The 25,954-nt window shown below is 39.5% G+C and overlaps 1 protein-coding gene across 5 annotated transcripts in view; it reads left to right on the forward strand.

Moving 5' to 3' along the window:
- Nucleotides 1-25,954, forward strand: part of LOC127411778 (stromal membrane-associated protein 1-like) — a 167,175-nt gene that overhangs the window by 12,121 nt on the left and 129,100 nt on the right. The window contains exon 1 of one of the 5 annotated variants that reach the window (XM_051647535.1): nucleotides 2,809-2,940. The exons of the other annotated variants lie outside the window; for them this stretch is intronic. Within the exon in view, the coding sequence (XP_051503495.1) occupies nucleotides 2,901-2,940 (40 nt within the window). The 5' untranslated portion in view covers nucleotides 2,809-2,900. Of the gene's footprint in view, nucleotides 1-2,808; nucleotides 2,941-25,954 lie in introns of those variants that run through there. 5 annotated transcript variants of the gene reach the window in all.

Here is a 25,954-nt window from a genome sequence, read left to right on the forward strand (position 1 = left end):
AATTACTCTGGCTTCTTAGCTGCAGGTCAGTCTCCCAAACTTTCTTTTCACACCATATTACGAGACTGGTGGGGAAGTTAAAGGTTGTTCACAGAGGTCACAACGAGTCGGCTTTTCTCTGCTTTTCTCTCATGTTCACTCCCAGTCTTTGTTCTCCTTTCCACTTGACAGAACAGCCACTGTGGCGAGACCTTTACCCCCCAATGCTCTCTCCCTTCCCTGACCTGTCAGAGATAACACACACACACACACACACACACACACACACACACACACACCTCTCTCAGTCTCTGTCAGATGTCTTTCTCCTACTAGGCTGGAATAGAAGACTCTAATTTCATGCTCTACTAGTCTTCTCTCTGTGAGGCCAAACTCAACTGTCTGTTGGACTCCACTGCCAGTTTTGAGATGCTGTGTGTGTATGTGAGTTCTCGTACCATAGAAGACTGGCAGAGCAGAGCTTTTCTTTGAACAGGGTGTGTTTTTTCTGTAATGAAGGAGCTGGTTCTCTCAGGATCCCTGTGACTGGCTTTACTCTTTAACTGAAGTCTTAATTTATTTGAGGGCTTTGTAGAGTATGCTGTCACATGGTATCTGCTGTTAAGAACTCATGCCTATGAAGATGAAGGTCTTGATTTTCAGGTCTATAAAATCAAAGTGCTTGTACTGTTTTATAAAGATGTATCACTTTTTCACCCAAAAATGAAAGTTCTGTCATCATTTACTCACCCTCATCTTGTTTCAAAGCCATATGACTTTTTCTTCCATGGAACACAAAAGGAGATGTTAAGCAGATTGACAGCTTTACTTACTATTCAGTTTCATTGAACCCCTCTTCCATATGGCTGGGCAATAAAACACTATCGATATTTATAAAAAAAAAAAATTGATGATAAAGGGTACGTCTCGCTAAAAACGCAAGCAGTTCAGCAAAGTTATACACACAACTAGCTAACTGAATCACAGTCATGAAATAAGCCTGTTAGCAAGTATCTGCAGGCTAGTGGCTACATAGCCATGCTATAAATGAAACCGGTAATAAGACTTGGTAGCCGCTAGCTAGATATCCGGCTAATATGATATTGTTGTGTACTGAACAAGACAGCTCTGATAATGTAATACAGCTATTGACTGAACAGAACAACAACTCTGACATCAACACCATTACTGTTTATTTATGTACTATTTAGTTGAAAGTTTTTTCATGATGCATTGCACTTTCACAAGCATGAAAGTGTTTCTTCTTCTTGTGATGTTTATTGGCTGTTGGCCATCCAGCTTATGGTGCATTATCGCCACCTACTGAGCTGCAGTGTGGAGCGTCACAAAAAAGTCTTTAAAGGAATAGTTCACCCAAAAATGAAAATTTGCTGATAATTTACTCACCCTCAGGCCATCCAAGATGTATCTGAGTTTCTTTCTTCATCAAAACAGAATTTAAGAGATTTAGGATTTCATTTCAGGCCTCCTCCTTCAAACAATGCAAGTGAATGTACTCCATTTTTGACTGTCCAAAATGCATATTTAGGGTGCATCAAAATAATCCACACGACTCCAGTCGACAAATAGAGTTCTTCTGAACCCAAATGATTGATTATTTTTAGAAACAAAACAATACTTATATACTTTTTAACTACAAATGTTTGCTTCTGTACATCAATGTGACGCGCGCTTATGAGAGGGATGACGTAAGCTAGTTGGTAAGGTCACGCGCCATGTGGAGGAGGAGGCAGGAAGCGCGTTATTGTTTACAAGAGGAGCAGCGCTGTACAAAAGTTTAGTTGACTTTGCTGTAGATTTGTATTTGTCTAAGTGTATTGTTCAAAATGGTCATTTGGCGTGTGTATCCTGGATGATTCAACCTTCAGAAACCCCAAAGAAAATACACGGTGGGAAAAATATAAACTTTTCATCGATACATGATTATAAGCAATTGAAGCTCTGGCTTATCGTGCTGATCCTGGATATCAGTACACCCCTACATTCTCTCAAATATTGGAGGGTGTGCAGTGAACATTTTACCCCTGAGGATTTCAGACCATTGGAAGAAACAAAGGGTCGATATCTGAATTCATTGGCTGTTGCCCGTGCTGTTTTTCCAGCGAACTCAGGTATGTGTGAAAACTTTGTCATTGTAACACCTCCCTCGGGCTTTGCACCTCCCTTAGTGCTCCATTCCTCATCACTCGATATCTAATTCACCGCACCTGCACTCAATTCACTCGCTCATCACTGACTGCATAAATAAGTTTGTGAAGCTTCTCTTCTGTGTGAAATCACCTGTACCATTGATCTCACTGTGTAAACCCTGTAAATCCTGTGAATCTCAGTAAACTCTCTTGCACTTGGTTTCACTAACTACAACTTGTGTGGCTTGAATTCCTGACAGTCATATAGCCTATTTATTTCTGCTAAAGAAAAAGCACAAGTAGATAACGCAACGGCATTGCTCTGAAATAAAGGATGGTTGTTTACTGCAGTAATGTTTTTTTTTATTATTATTTGGAAATTATTATTTATTTTATTTTATATTGTTTTGAAATTGTTTTGGACTGTTTTGGTTTGTGAACAGCGCTTGGTCTGTGGTCTATGCAAGTTTCTCTTGTAAACAATGACACACTTCCTGCCTCCTCCTCCACGTGACGCATGACCTTACCAACGAGCTTATGTCATCCCTCTCATGAGTGCGCATCACAGAAATGTACTGAAGCGAACATTTGTAGTTAAAAAGTATTATTTTATAATATATATATATATTATTTGTCAACTGGAGTCATGTGGATTATTTTTATGCACCCTAAATATGCATTTTGGACCGTCAAAAAATGGAGTACATTCACTTGAATTGTTTAGAGAAGGAGGCCTGAAATGAAATCCTAAAAATCTTAAATTCTGTTTTGATGAAGAAAGAAACTCAGATACATCTTGGATGGCCTGAGGGTGAGTAAATTATCGGCAATTTTTTATTTTTGGGTGAACTATTCCTCAACATCATGAGTCAAACGTCAGCTGAAGATGATGAAATTGGCTAAATATTATCAAAAAGTGGTTATGTAGGATACAGTCCTAAACTGAACATACTTTAAATGTAGCTTGCCCTCTGGAGTTTACATTTAAACAAACAAGTTATGTTTACATTCATTCTTGAGATCTAACAAACATGTGGAATGCATTTCCTCCCCCATTATTGGTATGAAATGTATATTGTGATAAATATCGATATCTAACGATATGAGAAAAAATATTGTGATAATATATTTGGCCATATCGCCCAACCCTACTCTTTCATGCAATGAAAGTAAATGGTTACAGAGACTTTCAGTTTCCAACATTCTGCCAGTCTCTCATTGTGTTACAAAGAAAGTCATAAGGGTTTGGAACAATGAGGTTGAGTAAATAATGACATAATTTTAATCTTTGGGTGATCTAACTGTTTAATTTCACCCCTTGTTGTTGTCTTAGGGTGTTTAGACCAAGCACATTCTTGCGCACCATATTAAACAGAACGTACAGTTGTGCTCAAAAGTTTGTATACCCTTGGGGAATTGGTAATATCTGTGCCATTTTTAAAGAAAACATGAGTGAGCAGGCAAAACACATTTCTTTTATTTCTTATGGGATTCATATTCAACTGTAGGTTTTAACAGAATGGCACAATCATAAAACAAAACATGGCAACAAAGAAAAAAAGGAATGACCCCTGTTCAAAAGTCTGCGTACCCTTAGTTCTTAATACTGTGAATTGCCACCTTTAGCATCAATGACAGCATGCAGTCTTTTGTAATAGTTGTCTATGAGGCCCCAAATTCTTGCAAATCAAATCAAATCACTTTTATGGTCACACAACCATATACACAAGTGCAATAGTGTGTGAAATTCTTGGGTGCAGTCCCGAGCAACATAGTCGTGACAGTGATGAGACATATACCAATTTACAATAAACATCAGATTTACACAACACAATTTAAAATCTAATATACACATAATTACACACAACACAATATACAAATAATAACTTACAATGTACAGTATACAATACACACAATATAGATACACATTATACAATAAAAATAGTATATATAGTATATATAAAATATACAGTAGGTTGTATTGTACTGTATTGACATTCAGGCTGTCGGTTGATAGTAAGTTGCCAGTGTGTTGTTAAGCGAGAATATAATTTATGACAGTCCGGTGTGAGATAATAAGAGTAATAAAGTGCAGTGCTGATGTAGTTTGATCGTGAGAGATCAAGAGTTCAAAAGTCTGACTGCTTGGGGGAAGAAGCTGTCATGTAGTCGGCTGGTGCGGGTGCTGATGCTGCGATACCGCCTGCCTGATGGTAGCAGTGAGAACAGCACATGGCTCGGGTGGCTGGAGTCTCTGATGATCCTCCGAGCTTTTTTCACACACCGCCTGGTATATATGTCCTGGAGGGAGGGAAGCTCACCTCCGATGATGTGTCTGGCAGTTCGCACCACCCTTTGCAAGGCGTTGCGGTTGTGGGCGGTGCTATTGCCATACCAGGCGGAGATGCAGCCAGTCAGGATGCTCTCTACAGTGCTGGTGTAGAACCGCGTGAGGATGTGGCGGTTCATTCCAAACTTCCTCAGCCATCTCAGGAAGAAGAGGCGCTGATGAGCCTTCTTCACAACGATCTCAGTGTGGACCGACCATGTGAGTTCCTCAGTGATGTGGACACCCAGGAACTTGAAGCTGCTGACTCTCTCCACTGGTGCTCCATTGATGGTGATGGGGCTGTGTTCTCTTTCTCTTCTCCTGAAGTCCACCACAAGCTCCTTTGTCTTACTGACGTTGAGGGAGAGGTTGTGCTCCTGACACCAGTGTGTCAGAGTGTGCACCTCCTCTCTGTAGGCTGTTTCATCATTGTCAGTGATCAGACCTACCACTGTCGTATCATCAGCAAACTTAATGATGGCATTGGAGCTGTGTGTTGCCACACAGTCATGTGTGTACAGAGAATACAGGAGTGGGCTGAGAACACAGCCCTGCGGGGCTCCAGTGTTGAGGGTCAGTGATGAGGAGATGTTGCTGCCCATTCTAACCAGCTGGCATGTGCTTGACAGGAAGTCCAGGATCCAGCTGCACAGCGAGCTGTTTAAGCCCAGAGCCCGGAGTTTCACATAAAGCTTGGAGGGCACTATGGTGTTGAATGCTGAGCTGTAGTCTACAAACAACATTCTCACATAAGTGTTCTTTTTTTCCAGGTGGGAGAGAGCAGTGTGTATTGTAGATGCAATGGCATCATCAGTGGAGTGGTTGTTGCGGTAGTGGAGTGGTTGTTGCAGTGGTATAGCTGCCCATTCATCTTGGCAAAATGCCTCCAGGTCATTCAAAGTCTTAGGTCGTCTTGCTTGAACCACACGTTTGAGATCTCCCCAGAGTGGCACAATGATATTAAGGTAGGGAGACTGTGATGGCCACTCCAAAACCTTCACCTTTTTCTGCTGTAACCACTGAAGGGTCAACTTGGCCTTGTACTTAGGGTCATTGTCATGCTGGAAAGTCCAAGAGCGTCCCATGCGCAGCTTTCGTGCAGAAGAATGCAAATTGTCTGCCAGTATTTTCTGACAACATTCTGCATTCATCTTGCCATCAATTTTCACAAGATTCCTTTAGAATCTTTAGAGCTCACACCCCCCCAAAACATCAGTGAGCTACCACCATGCTTCACAGTGGGGATGATATTCTTTTCACTTTAGGCCTTGTTGACCCCTCTCCAAACATAGCGCTTATGGTTGTGACCATAAAGCTCTATTTTGGTCTTGTCACTCCAAATTACGGTGTGACAGAAACTATGAGGTGTGTCAAGGTGTTGTCGGGCATATTGTAACCAGGCTTTTTTGTGGCATTGGTGCAGTAAAGGCTTCTTTCTGGCAGCTCGACCACGCAGCTCATTTTTGTTCAAGTATTGTTGTATTGTGCTCCTTGAAACAACCACACCATCTTTTTCCAGAGCAGCCTGTATTTCTCCTGAGGTTACCTGTGGGTTTTTCTTTGTATCCCGAACAATTCTTCTGGCAATTGTGGCTGAAATCTTTCTTGGTCTACCTGACCTTAGCTTGGTATCAAGAGATCCCCGAATTTTCCACTTCTTAATAAGTGATTGAACAGTACTGATTGGTATTTTCAAGGCTTTGGATATCTTTTTATATCCTTTTCCATCTTTATAAAGTTCCATTACCTTGTTACGCAGGTCTTTTGACAGTTCTTTTCTGCTCCCCATGGCTCAGTATCTAGCCTGCTCAGTGCGTCCACGTGAGAGCTAACAAACTCATTGACTATTTATACACACACATTAATTGCAATTTAAAAAACCACAGGTGTGGGAAATTAACCTTTATTTGCCATTTAAACCTGTGTGTGTCACCTTGTGTGTCTGTAACACGGCCACACATTCAAGGGTATGTAAACTTTTGATCAGGGCCATTTGGGTGATTTCTGTTATCATTATGATTTAAAAAGGAGCCAAACAACTATGTGATAATAAATGGCTTCAAATGATCACTATCCTTAAATAAAAGACAGTTTTTTTGCAAGATCAGTCATATTTTCAAAATCAAAAAAACTTTTGAGCACAACTATAGGTCTCTCGAGATGCACTTTAAACAGTTATCATTCTTTTTAACTTGACTCAGTGTCTAAAAACACGGCTCTCCTGTACAAGAAAAATAAAACAGCCTGACTCGGCACAACGGTTTAAGACAATGGAAGCGACCTTGACAACCAATGCGTTTGGTGTAATCGGCCCCTTTGTGTTTCGGTGCTATACAAGTAGCGCATTCTTAGTAAATTTCTTCTGTAGATCATTGTTGATTTCCTTCTATCATTGTTAAAGTTGGTGTGCAGTGTGCACTGCTGATGGCGGTGCAATGATATTTTGTTGTTTCTATGGCTGTCTGGGATTCTTTGACAGGTCTTGGATCTGTACAAATGTGTGGAATTTGGTGTTGCACAGCAGGTCAGTCTCTGCATTTGCAACATCGTTGGAAGCCTGGCGTCAAGATACTTTTTTTGGCACTGGGCTGCTGTCTGTCTTAACCAAAACCAATCAATAAAGAGAAACAAAGGAAACAGGTGCTATACTGTTGAGTTGTGATCGTTCGACAGATAGGGTTTTCAACTGCCAATACTGAAGCTAATATCTAAATATATAATACAGTTAAATCATGGCAATTTGGCAGCTGATACATTCAGAAATGGCTGAAGTTAGTCTGAAAAAAACCCCCTCCTATTTTACAAAATTTTTGCTCAATGTACTGCAAAATTTAATAACAAAGTTTATCATCCATTGGTTGTCAGTAGATTTTAGAAATGACGCTGAATAAATCTTTGCTTTGACATTCTTTGCCTCCAGGGGGGGCTATGAGGATACAGTATACAGTAGCTGAAGCCATATAGTGGAAGTTCTCGCTGTCTCTTTCTGTCTGGCAATGCACTCTTTCCATCTCTTTCTCTTCAGTCCCTTAATTTCAGATCCATCTGAATGAAAGCTACGAATTGAGCTCAAAGAGAAGTTACTAGAGTCAGGAAAGACCAGGCAATACGATATTCTATTGATGTTTGAGTTGTGATGTGATTACATCGTGATTCTTTATATTTAGTGTGTTTTAAAGCTTGTGGGTATAAAACTGGGCGATTTTTTTTTTTTTGTTTTTTTTTTTTGTTTTTTTTTCACTCACTTGTTTCTTATTTATCTTCTTTGCACAACAAGTACTGAACTTGCTGTTTTATTCAGCATAGAGCTGCAGAAGTAGCGTAGATCATGGGTACATCAGAGTCAGTTGCCTGAAAAAAAATGGGAATGGTGTACCTTGCTTTTTAGCGTGTTTATCATTATACGAAAGCCCTTGTAGTCTAGCTGTATGGAAGATCTGTATTGATCCTTACAAATGAAACAAACTATAAACAATGTTGTAGTTGAAATAAATAATTGAGGTTCGTTGTCCTAATATTACAGAATGTTTTGAGTTATTTCAGTTAAGTTGAGTTGTTAATTTCTACCTAAATATAAGGTTATTTGAAAAAGTTTCCTATTTTGATTCCTGGTATTAGAGTATCGAAACAGTAATGTGAGGTAAAATACCGCAAAACTATGAAAAATCATGCTCCACCCCCACATCTAGAAACCGCTCAAAATCATATTTCCCAAGTGTTTATCTGATCTGTTTCTGACTCATCTTCATTCACTGTTTTAAGTGTCTTTAGTATCATGGGGGCTGATCAGTCTGTTAAGTACTTTTTTGGAAGAATTAGTTGAGAATCTGAAAGGCTGTAATTTGGTTTCTGTGAGGCCCTGTGTTCATGGGTACATTTATTATGTTCAGTCTATTCCAGTACTTCTCACTCTCTCTCATGTAGTTCAGAGAGGAGTATACGGTGTCAGTGTTTCGTTTCACAGTTAGTTTTCAGATAAATTCTCTAAACTCTGCGTGTCGCTGCCTCTCTGTTACGGTTGGTATTGAGATACACTTGCTGTGTGCCTGTGTTTCACACTTGGTTTTTTATGTTTATTTCCTTGTGTGTGTGTGTGTGTGTGGGGTGTGTGGGTGTGTGGGTGGGTTTGGGGGTTGATCATGGTGTAGAAAGGATCTGAAAACACTCACGGGTGCAGCACAGCGTAATCTTAGTGTTCCAGTACAGGGGTTCTCAAACTTAAATATGTCAGGCCCCCAGAGAGGCTCTACATGAACATGTCATTCAACATCCCATCTGACAATTCATGTGTTTTTTGTGCTTTAATTATCTTAGTAAAAAGGAACGCTGATTGGAGGAGAGATGCTATAGACCATTTCAAAGGCTATTCGTCTGTTTAAGGAAGTGACGTTTTTGTTCCTTGAACATATCCGGCTATTTGTCAAACTTATTCGAAACAACAGCGAGAGGTGCTTCATTCATAGTGACTTAAACACGATTAACGTTAATACGATTGTAATATAATGTCATTATTTAAATGTTTAGCTGGCTAATTATGTCAGAGTATTTCTTTACGGGCTCTAAAAGTGACTATCGATCACTCCCATTATAATGAGTGATGCTGCGCAAGTCATTTACAGTCATTTAGCAGATGCTTTTATAGAAAGAAACTTACAAATGATGAACCTAACAAGCAATTTATCATACAAAAATCAACAATATCTGCAGTATCGCACTGCCAGATTCTCAGACTAGCAAGAGAAGTATAGAAGCGACACAGAAAGAGACACACAAGGAAAGTTTTTTAATAAATAAAAAGAAAACCCTTACCTTGTCTCCAAGTCACGTGCTTGCAGCATTAACAGCTTCATTGATTATAACAGGAGCTATACAATACTCCCAATCTTGCTGCTGAGAAAATAATTGTGAGCATTTAAACTACGATACACTTTCATTGCCTCTCTCGCGTAGACGCGCTCAGTATCAACAACATGTCTGGATAAGTCACTTCAGGAAAACGTTTGATGTTCTTGGAGTCTCATTTAAAGGATCACATAATGACATCTCATTGTTTAATTTGAGTTTTTGCAAATATCTCGTTTGTTCTGTTTTAGCTAGACTCTTAAATGTACATGCTAGTCATTTCATTTTTACAATTCTGGGTTATATGCTTCAGGTCCAGACATGCGCAGTAGCGTTCTAATTCCTTTGTTATTGTTTATGTTCTTGAAATGGTCTATATGCAGCGCTCACCATCTGAATTGATCTTTCGCTAAGCCCCGCCCTAAAAGTGTTTCTAATCAATCGTATTTTAGCAAACGGTTTCCTGTGCGCTTGCTTTTATCCAATGCGAGTCTACGGGAGTAATGTGAGTTTGAGCAGTTTTAACTGGAATTTCATAGAAATTATAAAAAATTGTAATAAATGTTGTTGCGTGGAACTTTGTAATAGTGACACGAGGTACCTAGAGAGGATACATGCAGTGTTTTTCCTTTCTTGTTTTAAAATCTTTAAATAAATCTCGAGCAGAGCATGCTATGGATTAAACAGTGTTGGATTAAACATGGCAATCTCCCATGCAGAACTTCCCACAGGAATGAAAAGCTTGTCAGAGCAAGCATCGGTAAGCAAGGTGGAGCAGAGCTTAGCGAAGGGTCAATTGACAACAGTGCGATTTGACACAATGCAAGAGCGTAAAAACAAGTTTTGTAGTTTGAATTTCATGATGACATTGACATCATTTGAAAGCTGAGACATTTTTTAGGGTTGTGTTGTATACCGGTACTTATGAAATATCGCGATACCAAAAAATTTAAAACGGTACGATATCATCTTGTTAATTTTGGTACCATATTAAAGTACCCTGCCATTAGCAAAATGTAATGCAATGTGAGAGATTTGAGATGAAATCAAAGACCATTTGAAAATTAAGCCATGGCAGCCTTTTGCCTCAGGTAATCAGACTGTGTTCATTTAATGTTTTCATTAATACTGTAAACCTCAGTTGTGCATCTTCTGTATTTATTTATTTAATAATTTTTTTTTTTACAAAAATAATATATATATATATATATATATATATATATATATATATATATATATATATATATATATATATATATATATATATATAGTTGTGCTCAAAAGTTTGCATACCCTTGGAATTGATAATATATGTACCATTTTTAAAGAAAACATGAGTGAGCAGGCAAAACACATTTCTTTTATTTCTTATGGGATTCATATTCAACTGTAGGTTATAACAGAATGGCACAATCATAAAACAAAACATGGCAACAAAGAAAAAAATGAAATGACCCCTGTTCAAAAGTCTGCATACCCTTAGTTCTTAATACTGTGTATTGCCCCCTTTAGCATCAATGACAGCGTGCAGTCTTTTGTAATAGTTGTCTATGAGGCCCCAATTCTTGCAGGTTGTATAGCTGCCCATTCTTCTTGGCAAAATGCCTCCAGGTCATTCAAAGTCTTTGGTCGTCTGGCATGAACCACACGTTTGAGATCTCCCCAGAGTGGCTCGATGATATTAAGGTCAGGAGACTGTGATGGCCACTCCAGAACCTTCACCTTTTTCTGCTGTAACCACTGGAGGGTCAACTTGGCCTTGTGCTTAGGGTCATTGTCATGCTGGAAAGTCCAAGTGCGTCCCACGCGCAGCTTTCGTGCAGATGAATGCAAATTGTCTGCCAGTATTTTCTGATAACATGCTGCATTCATCTTGCAATCAATTTTCACAAGATTCCCCATGCCTTTAGAGCTCACACACCCCCAAAACATCAGTGAGCCACCACCATGCTTCACAGTGGGGATGGTATTCTTTTCACTATAGGCCTTGTTGACCCCTCTCCAAACATAGCGCTTATGGTTGTGACCATAAATCTCTATTTTGTTCTCGTCACTCCAAATTACAGTGTGCCAGAAGCTGTGAGGCATGTCAAGGTGTTGTCGGGCATATTGTAACCGGGCTTTTTTGTGGCATTGGCACAGTAAAGGCTTGTATCTGGCAACTCGACCATGCAGCTCATTTTTGTTCAAGTATCGTCATATTGTGCTCCTTGAAACAACCACACCATCTTTTTCCAGAGCAGCCTGAATTTCTCCTGAGGTTACCTGTGGGTTTTTCTTTGTATCCTGAACAATTCTTCTGGCAAAAAAAAAGTTCCATTACCTTGTTACTCAGGTCTTTTGACAGTTCTTTTCTGCTCCCCATGGCTCAGTATCTAGCCTGCTCAGTGCATCCACGTGAGAGCTAAAAACTAATTGACTATTTATACACAGGCACTAATTGCATTTTAAAATGCCACAGGTGTGGGAAATAACCTTTAATTGCCATTTAAACCTGTGTGTGTAACCTTGTTTGTCTGTAACAAGGCCAAACATTCAAGGGTATGTAAACTTTTTATCAGGGCCATTTGGGCCATTTTCTGTTATCATTATGATTTAACAAGGAGCCAAACAACTATGTGATGATAAATGGCTTCATATGATCACTATCCTTAAATAAAAGACAGTTTTTTGCATGATCAGTCATATTTTCAAAATCAATGCCAAAATTTCACAATTTCTGCCAGGGTATGCAAACTTTTGAGCACAACTGTGTGTGTGAATGTGTGTATATATATATATATATATATATATATGTGTATATGTATATATGTATATATGTGTGTATATATATATATATATATATATATATATATATATATATATATATATATATATGTATATGTGTATATATATAGTTGAAGTGAGAAGTTTACATACACTTAGGTTGAAGTCATTAAAACTCATTTTTTAACCACTCCACAGATTTAATATTAGCAAACTATAGTTTTGGCAAGTCGTTTAGGATATCTACTTTGTGCATGACACAAGTAATTTTTCCAACAATTGTTTACAGACAGATTGTTTCACATTTAATTGACTATATCACAATTCCAGTAGGTCAAAAGTTTACATACACTAAGTTAACTGTGCCTTCAGACAGTTAGCCAATTAGCTTCTGATAGGAGGTGTACAGAATTGGAGGTGTACCTGTGGATGTATTTTAAGGTCTACCTTCAAACTCAGTGCCTCTGTGCTTGACATCATAGGAGAAACAAAAGAAATCAGCCAAGACCTCAGAAAAAAACAATTGTGGACCTCCACAAGTCTGGTTCAACCTTGGGAGCAATTTCCAAACACCTGAAGGTACCACGTTCAGTTGTACAAACAATAGTACGCAAGTATAAACACCATGGGACCACGCAGCCATCATACTGCTCAGGAAGGAGACACATTCTGTCTCCTAGAGATGAACGTAATTTGGTGTGAAAAGTGCAAATCAATCCCAGAACAACGGCAAAGGACCTTGTGAAGATGCTTGAGGAAACGGGTAGACAAGTATCTATATCCACTGTAAAATGAGTCCTATATCGACATAACCTGAAAGGCTGCTCAGCAAGGAAGAAGCCAATACTCCAAAACCGCCATAAAAAAGCCAGACTACAGTTTGCAAGTGCACATGGGGACAAAGATCTTACTTTTTTGAGAAATGTCCTCTGGTCTGATGAGACAAATTTGAAATATTTGGCCATAATGACCATCGTTATGTTCGGAGGAAAAAGGGTGAGGCTTGCAAGCCGAAGAACACCATCCCAACCGTGAAGCATGAGGGTGGCAGCATCATGTTGTGGGGGTGCTTTGATGCAGGAGGGACTGGTGCACTTCACAAAATAGATGGCATTATGAGGAAGGAAAATTATGTGGATATATTGAAGCAAAATCTCAAGACATCAGCCAGGAAGTTAAAGCTCATTCACAAATGGGTTTTCAAAATGGACAATGACCCCAAGCATAACTCCAAAGTTGTGGCAAAATGGCTTAAGGACAACAAAGTCAAGGTATTGGAGTGGCCATCACAAAGCCCTGACCTCAGTCTGATAGAAAGTTTGTGGGCAGAACTGAAAAAGCGTGTGCGAGCAAGGAGGCCTACAAACCTGACTCAGTTACACAAGTTCAGTCTGGAGGAATGGGCCAAAATTTCAGCAACTTATTGTAAGTTGAACAATTTAAAGGCAATGCTACCAAATACGAACAAAGTGTATATAAACTTCTGACCCACTGGGAATGTAATAAAAGAAATAAAAACTGAAATAAATCATTCTCTACTATTATTCTGATTTGATTTGTTTGTACTGCCACTACCGGGTGTCTATAAAATAACTTAATCCATCCAATAAAAGTATTTCCGAACTGTATATTTCCAAAATCTTAAAAAGATAATCCCATTCTACCATATCAAACGCCTTTTCGGCATCACGTGAGATGGCAGCGACCGGAGTCTAATCATTCACCACTGACCACATGATATGATGAAATGCCTAATGTTATCAGAAGAGCTGCAGCCCTGAATAAACCCCACCTGATCTATATGTATAAGAGATGTCATAACTTAATTGGTTAGCCAATTAAATTTTTGGCAATATTTTACATCTAGCTGGATCAGGGATATTGGACGGTAATTCTTAACCTTGCATGGATCTTTGTCATTTTTAAGAATCAGACTGATCCGGGCTTGTGTCATGGTTGGCGGAAGCTTTCCATTCTTTAATGATTCCATATCAAATTCAAACAAAAGTGGAGCCAGTTCTGTAGCATAAAATCTAAAAAATTAAGTGGCAAAACTGTCTGACCCCAGAGCCTTGCCTGTAGGCAAGGCCTTAATTACCTCACCAAGCTTCTCCAAGGTTATCTCAGAATCAAGAGAATTTTTTCGCTCAGTCGTCAGTTTAGGAAGTTCTAATGGTTCCACAAAGTTTCTAATATCTTCATCAGTAGACGAAGATGTGGAACTGTAGAGATCAAGCTAGAATTCTTTAAAAGCATTATTAATATCAATGGCCGAGGTAAATATTTCACCACCAGCAGATTTCACTGAGGAAATGGTAGAAAAAGACTCTCTCTTCTTTATATATAGCCAAAAGCTTCCCTCCTTTATCCCCCGACTCAAAATATGACTTGCCCTGAATAGACAAAACTCCACCTTCCACGACAAACTAGTATTATATATGTATTTAAATCAGGCCAATTCTCTGAGGCCATCAGACGACATTCAGCGCTTCAGCTCTGCCTCGGCAGAGTTCTCGTGCTTTGTATTTTTTGGTGAATAAGGCATACTGTATGATCCGACCCCTAAGAAACGCCTTAAGTGCCTCCCAAGCCACGCCCACAGAGGATACTGAGGACCAGTTGGTCTCCATTTAAACATTGATTTCAGAATTTAACATATGTTGGAATTCAGGATTTTGCAAAAGGGAAACATTAAAGCGCCAACTATATGATTTCATTTTCTCCGAATGTGGCAACACCTCTAAACACACCAGGGCGTGATCTGAGACTAAGATGTTTCCAGTTGAGCAATCAACAACAGATGAAATGAGGGACTTATATATATATATATAAATCTATTCTAGAATAAATTTATAGTCCCTACCAGATGGGTTCAGAAGTCTCAATATCTGTAAGACCAAGATTTTACACATCCTGTGAAGCATCAATGCTGCTCTAGTGGGCTTATACACATTTGCTTCACTATAATCAAGGACTGAGTCCATCAATAGATTGAAGTCCCCTCCCAATATTATATCATGAGGGGCACCAGCGGCTTGCAACATCCCTTCAAGATCTATAAAAAAGCCCTGATCATCAGCGTTAGGTGTGTAAATATTAGCCAAAATCAAACTTTGCCCCTGAATTTCTGCTAAAACAATAATGACTCTTCCTAATTTATCTTTAATCTGTTTGAGACATTTTAATTGTAGATGCGTACTTATCAGTGTAATGAGTCCCCTCTCACTTGAGCCAGCACTAAAGAAAACATGTCCACCCCATATCTTGCCAACTTTTTCAGCTTCCTGCGGGGAAAAATGCATTTCTTCAAGAAACACTATATCATATTTCTTACGTTTAAGAAAAGAAATAACCTTCCTTCTTTTCATGGGGTGCCCCAACCCATTCACATTCCATGTCAAGAGAGACAATCCACTCATACTAACTTTTGACATTTTGACATATTAGAAAAATACATTGTGTGTCAAAAATAAAATTATAAAGACCACATTCCAACATTAGTGCAACAATCAAACCCCAAACTTCCCCCCCCCCCGAACCAAACAAACAGGAAAAAGAAAAATGTGCACATTTAACCCTGCGCACTACAGCACCAACCGGCGTCCATCCCTCTAAACTCAAACAGTCCATGTACGCCTATGAGAGCCCCTGTGACAACTTTGCCATTTAATTGCTCAAGTCCAATGTTTCTATAAAAATTTTGTGAGACAGAATTACACAACAGAATATAATCTATAAAACAAACTCCAGCCAATAGGTGGAATAAACACAAAGAACGTGTAGATTCATCCACATAACTGTCCCGAAGGTGTGTTCCTCCACAAAACAAACTTCAGCTGCTAAGTGGAACCAGCACAAAAAGAAACAAAAAAGGCGCTCAGCTTCCTCGGATGGTCAAGTGGATTTTCAGTGTGTTGGTCCTCTTGGCTGCAACATGAGTACCACAAAATAACTTACTCAGACCATTGACTTTATGAAGGGTATCGCTTGCTGGGGACATGTTATACTTTACGGCTATCCTTAGCATCTATTCTCAATTTGGCCAGGAATATCAGTGCATAAGTGTTTCTTGCATTCCTTGAATCAATCACGTTTCTCTCTCTTCGAATTCGCAAAGTCTGGGAACAAAAATGCTTTGGTTCTTCCAAGAAAGCCTTCCTTTACTCCTCGCTTCGTGTAACACGTGATCTTTATCGGATGATCTCAGAAATTTGGCCAGAATTGATCGGAGCCTGTCTCCCTTAGCGGATCGCAGAGCCGGAACCCTTTGAGTTCGCTCGATTTCCAGCTTATGGCCTGTTATGTCAAGCAGACTCGGAAAGAGCCCATCCAGGAATTTCGCCGTATCCTGTCCTTCTTCGTCCTCGGGAATTCCAACAATTCGGATGTTATTCCACCGGTTACGATTCTCCAAGTCCTCCAACTTTTCCCAGACATGCTCCAAATCTACCTTGGTCGCTAGCGGATTAGCAGCTAATTCCCTCTCTGATGACTACGGATAATCGATCCGTTTCTCAACATCCCCCACTCTTGTCTCCATGGCAGTGATCGATCGACATATTACAGCAAGATCCTCCAAGTCAGCAACGACCTTCGTCAGCATTGCCATCATGATAAACAATTCTCACCAAATTTCCTTTACTTCTCTGGCCAAATCGCTCTGGGCCTCCGGGGGGGTGTCAGCTTGAGCATGTAGTGTCTTTTAATGGCTCCTGAGCCCGAGGATTTTAATTCTTTGACATATTGTCTTCCTAGAACAGTTAAGGATCAGGGTGTATCGAATCTCACCGGTTTATGACATAAGAAGTATGAAAACTAGCAAAGTGCGTAGAGCTTGCCGCTCAAACGTCCGAACCTCGCATGGCGTTCTTAAGACCAGTTTTTAAAATTTTACTACTTTTAACTTAAAAACACATAGTTTGTAGTTTTAGAAATGGCCAAAAAACTTTTGTCTGAATGTGTGTGTGGCTGTAGTGGCGGTGCTTTTAAGGGGATGAATTTCAAGATGCACCTTTTTCTGGTAGAGTTTTACTGCAAAAAATGTCTAAGAGCTGAATTTTGTGCTATGCGACTAAAAATTTTAACATTTGGCAACTGGCTGGTAAATGTTTACATTTCACCTGCAATTGTGTAGTATAGTGGTAAAGTATTCAGCAGCGAGATCCTTTCACTGCATGTTGAGAGTAAAAGTTATTCCTGTAATGTGTGTGGGTCCAAATACGAGATCCACGTGGCCCATTTGTCATTGAATAATGTCTTGTTTAATACCCTTTCTGTTCTTTTCAGTCAGTTGTTGATCAGAAACAAAAAAGAGAAACATTTAATTCTAATCAGGTGTAGCACAGATGAGATAAAGCCATTTGAGTCTCTGTCGTTAACGTGCGCTCATTTACAGATATGCCTGTTTCCTTAAAGAGACAGTACTGGTTTTTAGCATGTGTTCAACAAATCAATGTGATTACTTGTAAATAGTGCCCGACCGATATTATCGGCCGATATTAGCCTTTCACCGATATATCGGTATCGGCGTATATTTTACCGATATGAAAACTTTTTCAGAACATATAATGCAGAAAACAATGCTTTAGAATTGGTGTCATAGCGTAGTTTGTCCAGCAGAGGACTCTGACTCTTTTTTTCAGAGCTGACTCTGAGCTGATGGTGGCTCTGCAGACAGGGCAGACTTGAGCAGTGTCTTGGTAAGTTAACTAGTTTGTGAAATACATACTGGAAACTTAATAAACAATGACCCCATCATTTTCCCTTTTCAATATAACTAATATAATGTTAACCTTGTCCCTGACAACCATGTCACTCATGTCTGTTTGCTGTTAGCCAGCTATAGTTTGTAAGTGCAGTCAATAATGCAGCAGATTGAAAGGTAAACATCAGAGCATCTTTTTGCAGCTCAACAGACAACGGTGCGGTGGTGGATTGTGACTGATGAGTGTTGATTTCATGCTATGTTGTTACCTAGTTGGTGAGACTCAATGCTGGACAGTAAAATAAACAATGTCTGTCTTTTACTCTCCGTAACAACGAGCTTATAGCTAACTAGCTAAGCATTTAGCTACTTTCATTGTTGTCAGCTGAGTGGAAGCTAATGAGTAAACATGTATTCACCAAACTGTTTTGTTCAGGATTCACAGTTTGGTACCCCCTTCAACTGAACAATTCCAGTCATTACATTTATAAAATGTAATATTTAGAAGTATGGTTTTCCACGGTTGAAAGTTTCCCCTGAACTTGTATAGCAGAGTATGGTGTAACACCACTGCTTATCTGTTTATCTTGACTCAGCAGTATTAATATAGTCAGCATTTGACTGATACTAAACAGTACTGATGTTTATTTAGCTATATATTTTATTTTTATTTATTCTTTATTTTAATGGTCAGCATTTGACTGATACTAAACAGTACTGATGTTTATTTAGCTATTTATTTTATTTTTATTCTTTATTTTAATGGTCAGCATTTGACTTATACTAAACATACAGTACTGATGTTTATTAAGCTATTTATTGTATTTTTATTTATTCTTTATTTTCTCAGTGTTCATTTTTAGAATTTGTTGATAATGTCAAATATTCATTGATAAAAAATATTTGTTTAAGAAAGCAGCCTTCTGAGTACCTTTGCATAGTGATATCGGTGCAAAATCGGTGAAAAATCCACATAGAAAAGGTCTGTTTTCATTCCAGCTCAAAAATTTAATATATTGGCCACCATAACGGTAATCGGGGAATTTTTCCTCTCTAAAATCGGTATCGGTCTAAAAAATCCCATATTGGTCGGCTCTACTTAAATAGTGCAAATTATGCAATTATACAATAAACATGCAACAAAATATAAAATATCCAATATATTATCATACTTATTGATTGATTACATTGATTTGTTAATTTTTAAAAAGCTAAAATGTGACCAAAATGATGAAAAACTAATAAAATATCATTAGTAAAATTAATATTTTCATAATGTACCTAGTAAGAAGGTCCTCTCTATAATTAACAGCATTAGCTTGTAGAGAATTGTTTTAATATATAAGCAAAAGTTACATTATAACTGAAATATACCCATATGAATCTATAGTGAATCGAATTGGAATCTAAATGAATCGGGAGCTTGTGAATGGGAATTGAATCCTGAAATATGTATCAATACTCAGCCCTAGAATTAAGTAGCCAACTATAGTTGGTTGTTGGACAACAAGTCGATAATTGTGACCCATCACTATCCCATACAGCTCTCATCTGCACAAACAGGCATGACTGTGATGGATGGGGCAGTACTGCATATTTCCTCTCACTCTGTTCTTGCGCTACATAACCAAACACATTTTCTGCACCATATTTGTATAACAAATATACACACAGATTTACAGCCTGGTTTTGAAAAGGGGCAGATAGAGATTGATTTGTGTGTTCTTCTGTGTGATGTGATTGTTTTCGCCATCACCTTTTTTTAATTAGAGATAAATGGAGGCTATTAAGAAAATGGCAGAAGCACTTATAAAGGCTCAATGGGCTACCTTTTGCAGTCAAAAAAGTTTGTGCGCACATACCCATGCCCACGCTTAGGTGTGTGCTTGTGTTTTGAGAGACTGTTGATTCCACTCACTTTGTTGGACCTAGAGATTAGGGAGAGTGCCACCACAGGAAGCTCCTGCCACCTCACTTCCTCTCACTTCCTAATTATGACTACATACCACCGTCACATTCCCAGCATGCTATACTCAGCAGTCGACACTCACAGTCACTTATTTAGAGATGCACACAGGCGCTTTGTACAAGCGTAGCTTGCCCTTACAGAACCAATGAGGCATGAACACACACACTTATATAACCATCATCAGCACTGTCATATACTGTTAAAGATTGCAGCAAGTGTTCTGTTTAAAGACATGCATTGTCTAGCAGATCCCACTGTCAATTCTGGGGCTTCATCGTGCCTCCAGAGCTTCCTCTGGGCCAATGGCTTTTGGCCTGCGGAATATCCTTGGGCCAAACATGGCTAACTAGGGATTGAGGTGGTGTTTAGCTGAGTTAGGTCAGAGGGTCAGCACCAAGATATGAAACGAAGACATGATTATGTATATTGTCGCCGAACTTGCCTAGTTGTGTATCCAGCGCACAATTTTTTTAAAATTGTGGGCACAGTACAAATCTATTAAGATGCACAATGGACAAAACGGTGCCCAAAGGCAGAACTTTCCATGGTTCGAGATCATGGACGGACCGCTGCTAGTGGAGAGACCACTCAGGACACCATGGCAATTACAGTCGGTGAGTTGTCAATGATAACTTATCTTGCTAGATAGCTAATGTTTACATATGATATAAATTCAATATTCTAGATAACTAGATAAAATGATACCTCTGCTTGAGCTTCCCATGAGCGGGGTGTGTGACGTTAGCACCAGAGCGGCATATTAAGGGCGGGTTTTAGGTCAACCCTGTGGGGCTATTGGCCCGATGGGAACGCAGATAGATTTTGGGCTGGAGGTATGAGGCTATTGGCCCCGGCTGACCAGTTGATAGCCCTGGCTTGCAGTGGCCCGATAGTGGAAAAGTGGCTATTGTGTATTACTGTGGGGACAATTAAATATTAACTGACTGACTTACTTTCATGGAACATGAGTGGATATATTTGAAGAATGTTAATGCTGCTCTTTTTTCGATGCAATGAAAGTGAATGGGGACTGAGGCTGTCAGTCTGATATTCTACCTAACAGTTTCTTTAAGAAAGTCATACAGGTTTGTAACAATATGAGGGTGAGTAAATGTTGACATTAATTTACATTTTTGGGTGAACTATCCCTTTAAATATGCCGCCAACCCTGAGTATGGTCCATTGCATGTAAAAGTATTTCCTTCAGTGATGGACTTGATGCAGACCTGTCTTTAATTAACTAATTTCATTTTTTTCATTGTATTCTTGGTTAGGGTCCAGCTTGTTTGTGATTTTACTGTGTAATCAGCTTAAGCACTTTTCCTCTAAGTACGGTTAATAAGATGAGCCTCCTTTCAACCAAACTAGAGGGTTCTGCTGTACCTGGACTGGGGAGAGGAAATTATTGACAGAAAAAAAAGGGTTAGAGGCTGATAGAGGAGAGGCACAATTGGGGGACTTTAAAGCAGAATCATTGAAAAACATTTGGCATGAAAATTTTCTTGCTCTGTAGAAATAAGAGTTTGATTTGGTAATCTGAATTTCACAACAAAAAGTGACCTGCCCAGACAACCCAGACCAAAAAGAAACTGCAAAAATTGTAAGAAATTGTCATGGTTATGACCTCACATTAACATATGACCACCAACATATAGATATCAACTACTTTTTAGTGTTCTGCAACTTGGCCTGACCTGATGAGCTACATTGTGAACTAGGCCAGTACATGGAGGATAGCCAATCATAACAGAGCTAAATTACATACAGAAGACATAAAAATTTGGCAGCAAAAACTTGCTGTTTAATTCTAAAGGTCAGAGAGAAGAGTGGAAAATGGTCACTAAGTATAAATTGTAATTGTTTGTAATGCAAGAAACCTAGAATAAATATTAGTGGAATTCAGGGGAAAATTGCTACAGAAGTGTAAACTATGATCACTTCGAATAGCAGGCCAATTGGAAGACCCCTCATTCCTAGTTAGGCCTATGTGTTGCAGCGGTTCAGTCCTAATCAGCTTAGATCCTGAGACACAGCAGCTGGCCGCAGTCCCTGGACCAGACCAATACAATCAGCACCAGCCTTTTGAAGTATTACCCGACCGTAGCTAGAGGGTCCTCCAAGTTCTTTGAGGTTTTTGGGTGAAGTACAGTGCCCCTCTCTTCTTTCTCCTTTTTTTCGTTCTCTGTTCTTTCTCTCCTCCCCCTTTGGCAGAGCTGATGGAAAGGATTAGGAAGGAAGTGAAAACAGAGAGGGGCTCCTGTCACCACAGTTACCCATGCCCCCAGAAGTGAAAGATGGAGGGAAGAACAGACTATTGTTTATTTTGACAAATGCTCTCTTGTAGCTTTTGGGTGACATTGACTGAACTGGAGGTGCTACAAAAGCACAAATGACAAATGTGAGGGACAAAGAGATGAAGATTTTGTATGTATATGTGTGGAACATCCGATATTGGGCATGTCCCATTTTTTTATGTGTGTTCTATACAGGCAAAAGAGCTACTGGCCTGTTCTGTATATCTGGGGTGACTCCACAATGATGGCAGAGACCTGGGTACTGCAGTGCCAACTGTAAATCTCCTGCTTTACATACACACACAGTCACAGGACCCTCTGAAGGTTTAGACACTGAATAATTTATTTTGCCGCCTTTTAATTGAGTTTTCAAGGGAGGGCCATGCACACAGACTCGCCCAAAAATATAATGTTATCTCACCACCCAGCTGCTGAATGCAGCCTTGTATGTTCTCTCTTCAGGTCTAAATATAGCGTGCCTCAGCCATTCTGAGACCGTTTCTTATGCCGCTTTTTCACATCCCTGTAGTGTGGACTTGTTTACAGCGGCAGGTTCAGGTTTCTACTGAGGTGAATGCTGAATTATTAGCCAGTGGATGGTGACTAAGGGACTCGCCCAGGATTTCTTCATCTGCTGTGATTAGCTGTGCAGATAATGAATGGATTGGGGAAGAAAAAAAGAGAGAGACCATGCAAGCATGTCTCCTCTGAGTAGCCGAAGTCACCCTTCTAGACGATTGAGGCCATCTTTCGTCCTCCACAGTCTTGAGGACAGACAGAGTTGGGGAAGGGTCATAGGTCGTGGCCTGTCTTGAGTGTGACCTCTGCCAGTTCCCCTCCATTTGCAGCACTTTGTTTACGTAGACCTATCTGTCTGCACAGAAGCACACAAGAGCTGTGAGAGAGGCCAAGATGAAAATCAGGGTATTAACAGGCAGCAGACATCTCTACTCTGTCACAGATGGGTGCTTCCAGTGTAGACAGATTTGTTGATTATAACGCTTTTTATAATTTTTATAGCAATTTGCCTTTGATGTGACATCAAACCACTCGCATTCGCTGTAGACACAGATTAACTCTAGGTTGTTTGTGGTTGCCAGTCAATAATTCATTCATACATTGACAGTAATTGATTGTTACTGTTTTGAGTCTTTTGTTGACAACTCAAATGTTACATTATGTGAAGCAGCTGTTGCCAGACTTAATATGTATTTTTAATTAATAATCTTATTTTTATTTTAAATATTAACTGGATTATAGAAGAATAGATATTATCACATGGCTATGTAATGTACAAAACATTTTTGGGTTGAATTTCCTGCAAAAATAATTATATTGTGATCTCAGGTGAGCAGCTTACTATGTACATCTGGTATTAACATGCATCTCAAATGCGGATGTTTTGAACACTTGTGGTCAGAATTCGTCTGGGGAAGGCTTTCTGATTTTGTGATAAAAAAAAAAATTAATAAAAAATCATGATGTTTTGTATGTCTTCCAAATATTTCAATTGAAAGGTTGTTTTCTTTCAAAGCCGTATGTATCCGGCAAACTGTAAAGTAGAGGTTCCCTCAAAAATTTACATTTTGTCATAATTTACTCACTTTCATGTCCTAATAAACCCATGACTTTCTTTCTTTTGTGGAACACAAGATGTTTTAAATGAATATCCCAGTCCATCTTTGCAGTACAATGGTAGCTGATAGTGACTTGCTTTTAAAGCTTAAAAAAGGACCCAAAAATATCCTAAAAGTAGTCCATGCGGCTTGTGCGTCATTTTTCAAGTCTTTTGAATGCATAAGATACGTTTGATTGAGACAACCTGAATTTTAAGTCAATTTTCAGTTGAAATCTTGATGTCTGTTGTGCACTCCTGAGAAGGGATTTGCAAAACGACCAATTTTTATAATCTAATAGTCAGTCGGTTGATTGAACGACTAGTCGTGTTAGGGATAATAATGTATAATTAGGCTCACAAATACGGGAACATTACTCACTGCAGAGGATTTAATGTCCGACTGTGATCATCTTAAAAACTTATTGTTGATGCAGCGCTTTGATGGCTGTAACAGCAGTAGTGCATAAATAGACAAATCTTAAAGCATTAAAGAGATGACACTTCTTGCAATATGTTTTACTGTGCTGACTATTATTTACTTTTAAGCACAGCAAGCTGCAATCATGCAAAAATGCTCTCCAAGAATTTGCGTCAATCAATTAATTTGAGTATTTCTTCTCCCATTAAAACCATCATGACTAAAAATATGAATGTTAGTAGTTGACCCCACTAATCGATGAGTCAGTTGTTGGACAACTAGTCGAATAGTTGACCACCCTAGCACATCCCTATTCCTGAGTGCACGAGAGAAGCTTGTTCACAGTGGCTCGCTTGTTCTCACGAGAACTTGAATTGATTTTTTAGCGTTAAATAAAACCATACGGGTTTGAAATGCATAAGGGTGAATAGATTATGAAAGAATAAAAAATGTTCTACCCATATTCTAGCAAAATTATTATGCGTTACATTAGTAGGTAGTCTTTTGAAACATCAGGACGCATTAGCGTTTACACAACAAATGTGCTGTGGCCATTCTGCATCCCAGACCACAAACCCCAAATGTGGTTTCAGTGATTGAATCACAGTGCGTTTCCAAGATGCATTGGATCCTGTTTAGACCGAAGATGGCGTGAATGCCAGGTGTAAATGGAGCTATGGAAGATCTACTCCATTCATCTGGGAAAGTCCTAGAGGAGAATATCCAGTCACCACTGCAGAATTCCAGTCCAGCAGGGAGGGTGGACAGTTGCCCCAGCACTTCCCTTCCACAGGGGCACTGCACCGGGCTCCACTTAATGACAAATTAACCCTCTTTAATTGAGGTTGAGTTATGCAGCTTCTGGTTCAGTGGTGTGAGACACAATCTTGCAGCCTTGTAAGGGGCTAATAAATTTGGGAGGGCAGCAGACTGTGCAGCTAGCTGAATTTAAGTTTGAGTGGGTGAGAGATAAGAGCCTCCGAAACCAGCTTTCTCTCATTACCGCAGTTTGTGCTCGAGGTTTTCTGCACGTTGAGGGAATATTATCAGCCTGTTCACTCACCTCCAGCCTGTTTTGTCGGCTGAACAGCGAACAGAAGCGAGATAGCCATTAATATCTTGAGTATCATGCAGGATGAATTATGAACATGCTTGAAAATGAAGAAACCATGTGGTATTGTTTGTTATGCTAATGGATCTACTGTGTGTGTGTGTGCATGTGTGTGCAAGGTATTGAAGAGCTATGTGGGTGGTACTGCCAGGGTCTATGGTTTAGTATTGTTGCCTGATGGGCATGCAAACCCATGCCAAGCATCCTGGGGGCAGAATACAGATCCTCCCTTCCCGCTACCATGTATATGGCTACATGCTGCGTGAGAGCGTGAGACAGAGGAAGAGAATTGGACATGTCCTAAGATGGCTGACAGGTGTAGATAAAGCCAAAGAAGTCGAGTAAACCACTAAAATCCATTTCCTGGGAAACCCTGTGATTTATAGCCCGTCAGGAGCAGTGCTCTCACCAGTACCAACCAAGCAGCCGAGAACTGTCGGGCCCACTCCAGTGCACCCCCCAATCCTTCCGTTTCCACTTGCATGCACACACACACACACACACCTCCTCACCCGCATGCTATTGACTCGAGACTTTTAGTCTCTCTTACTAAGCTTTGAACAGAGCTGAGAGCTGAGCTTTGAGCACTCTTCCTTTCTTAGCATCTACAGTCAGTCGAGACTTCACTGTCCGCCCCTGTGCTATTACAGTTAACGCTGAGAGCTGAGTATTACACATACGTGTATAATTTAATCAATGACAGGCTGTTTTCTAGCAAAATGCACTTTTTTCGGTGGCTGATGAGATCAGAATTCACTGAGGTAGATATTATTC

The sequence above is a fragment of the Myxocyprinus asiaticus genome, chromosome 21 (assembly GCF_019703515.2).
Source record: "Myxocyprinus asiaticus isolate MX2 ecotype Aquarium Trade chromosome 21, UBuf_Myxa_2, whole genome shotgun sequence".
Lineage (NCBI taxonomy): Eukaryota > Metazoa > Chordata > Actinopteri > Cypriniformes > Catostomidae > Myxocyprinus > Myxocyprinus asiaticus.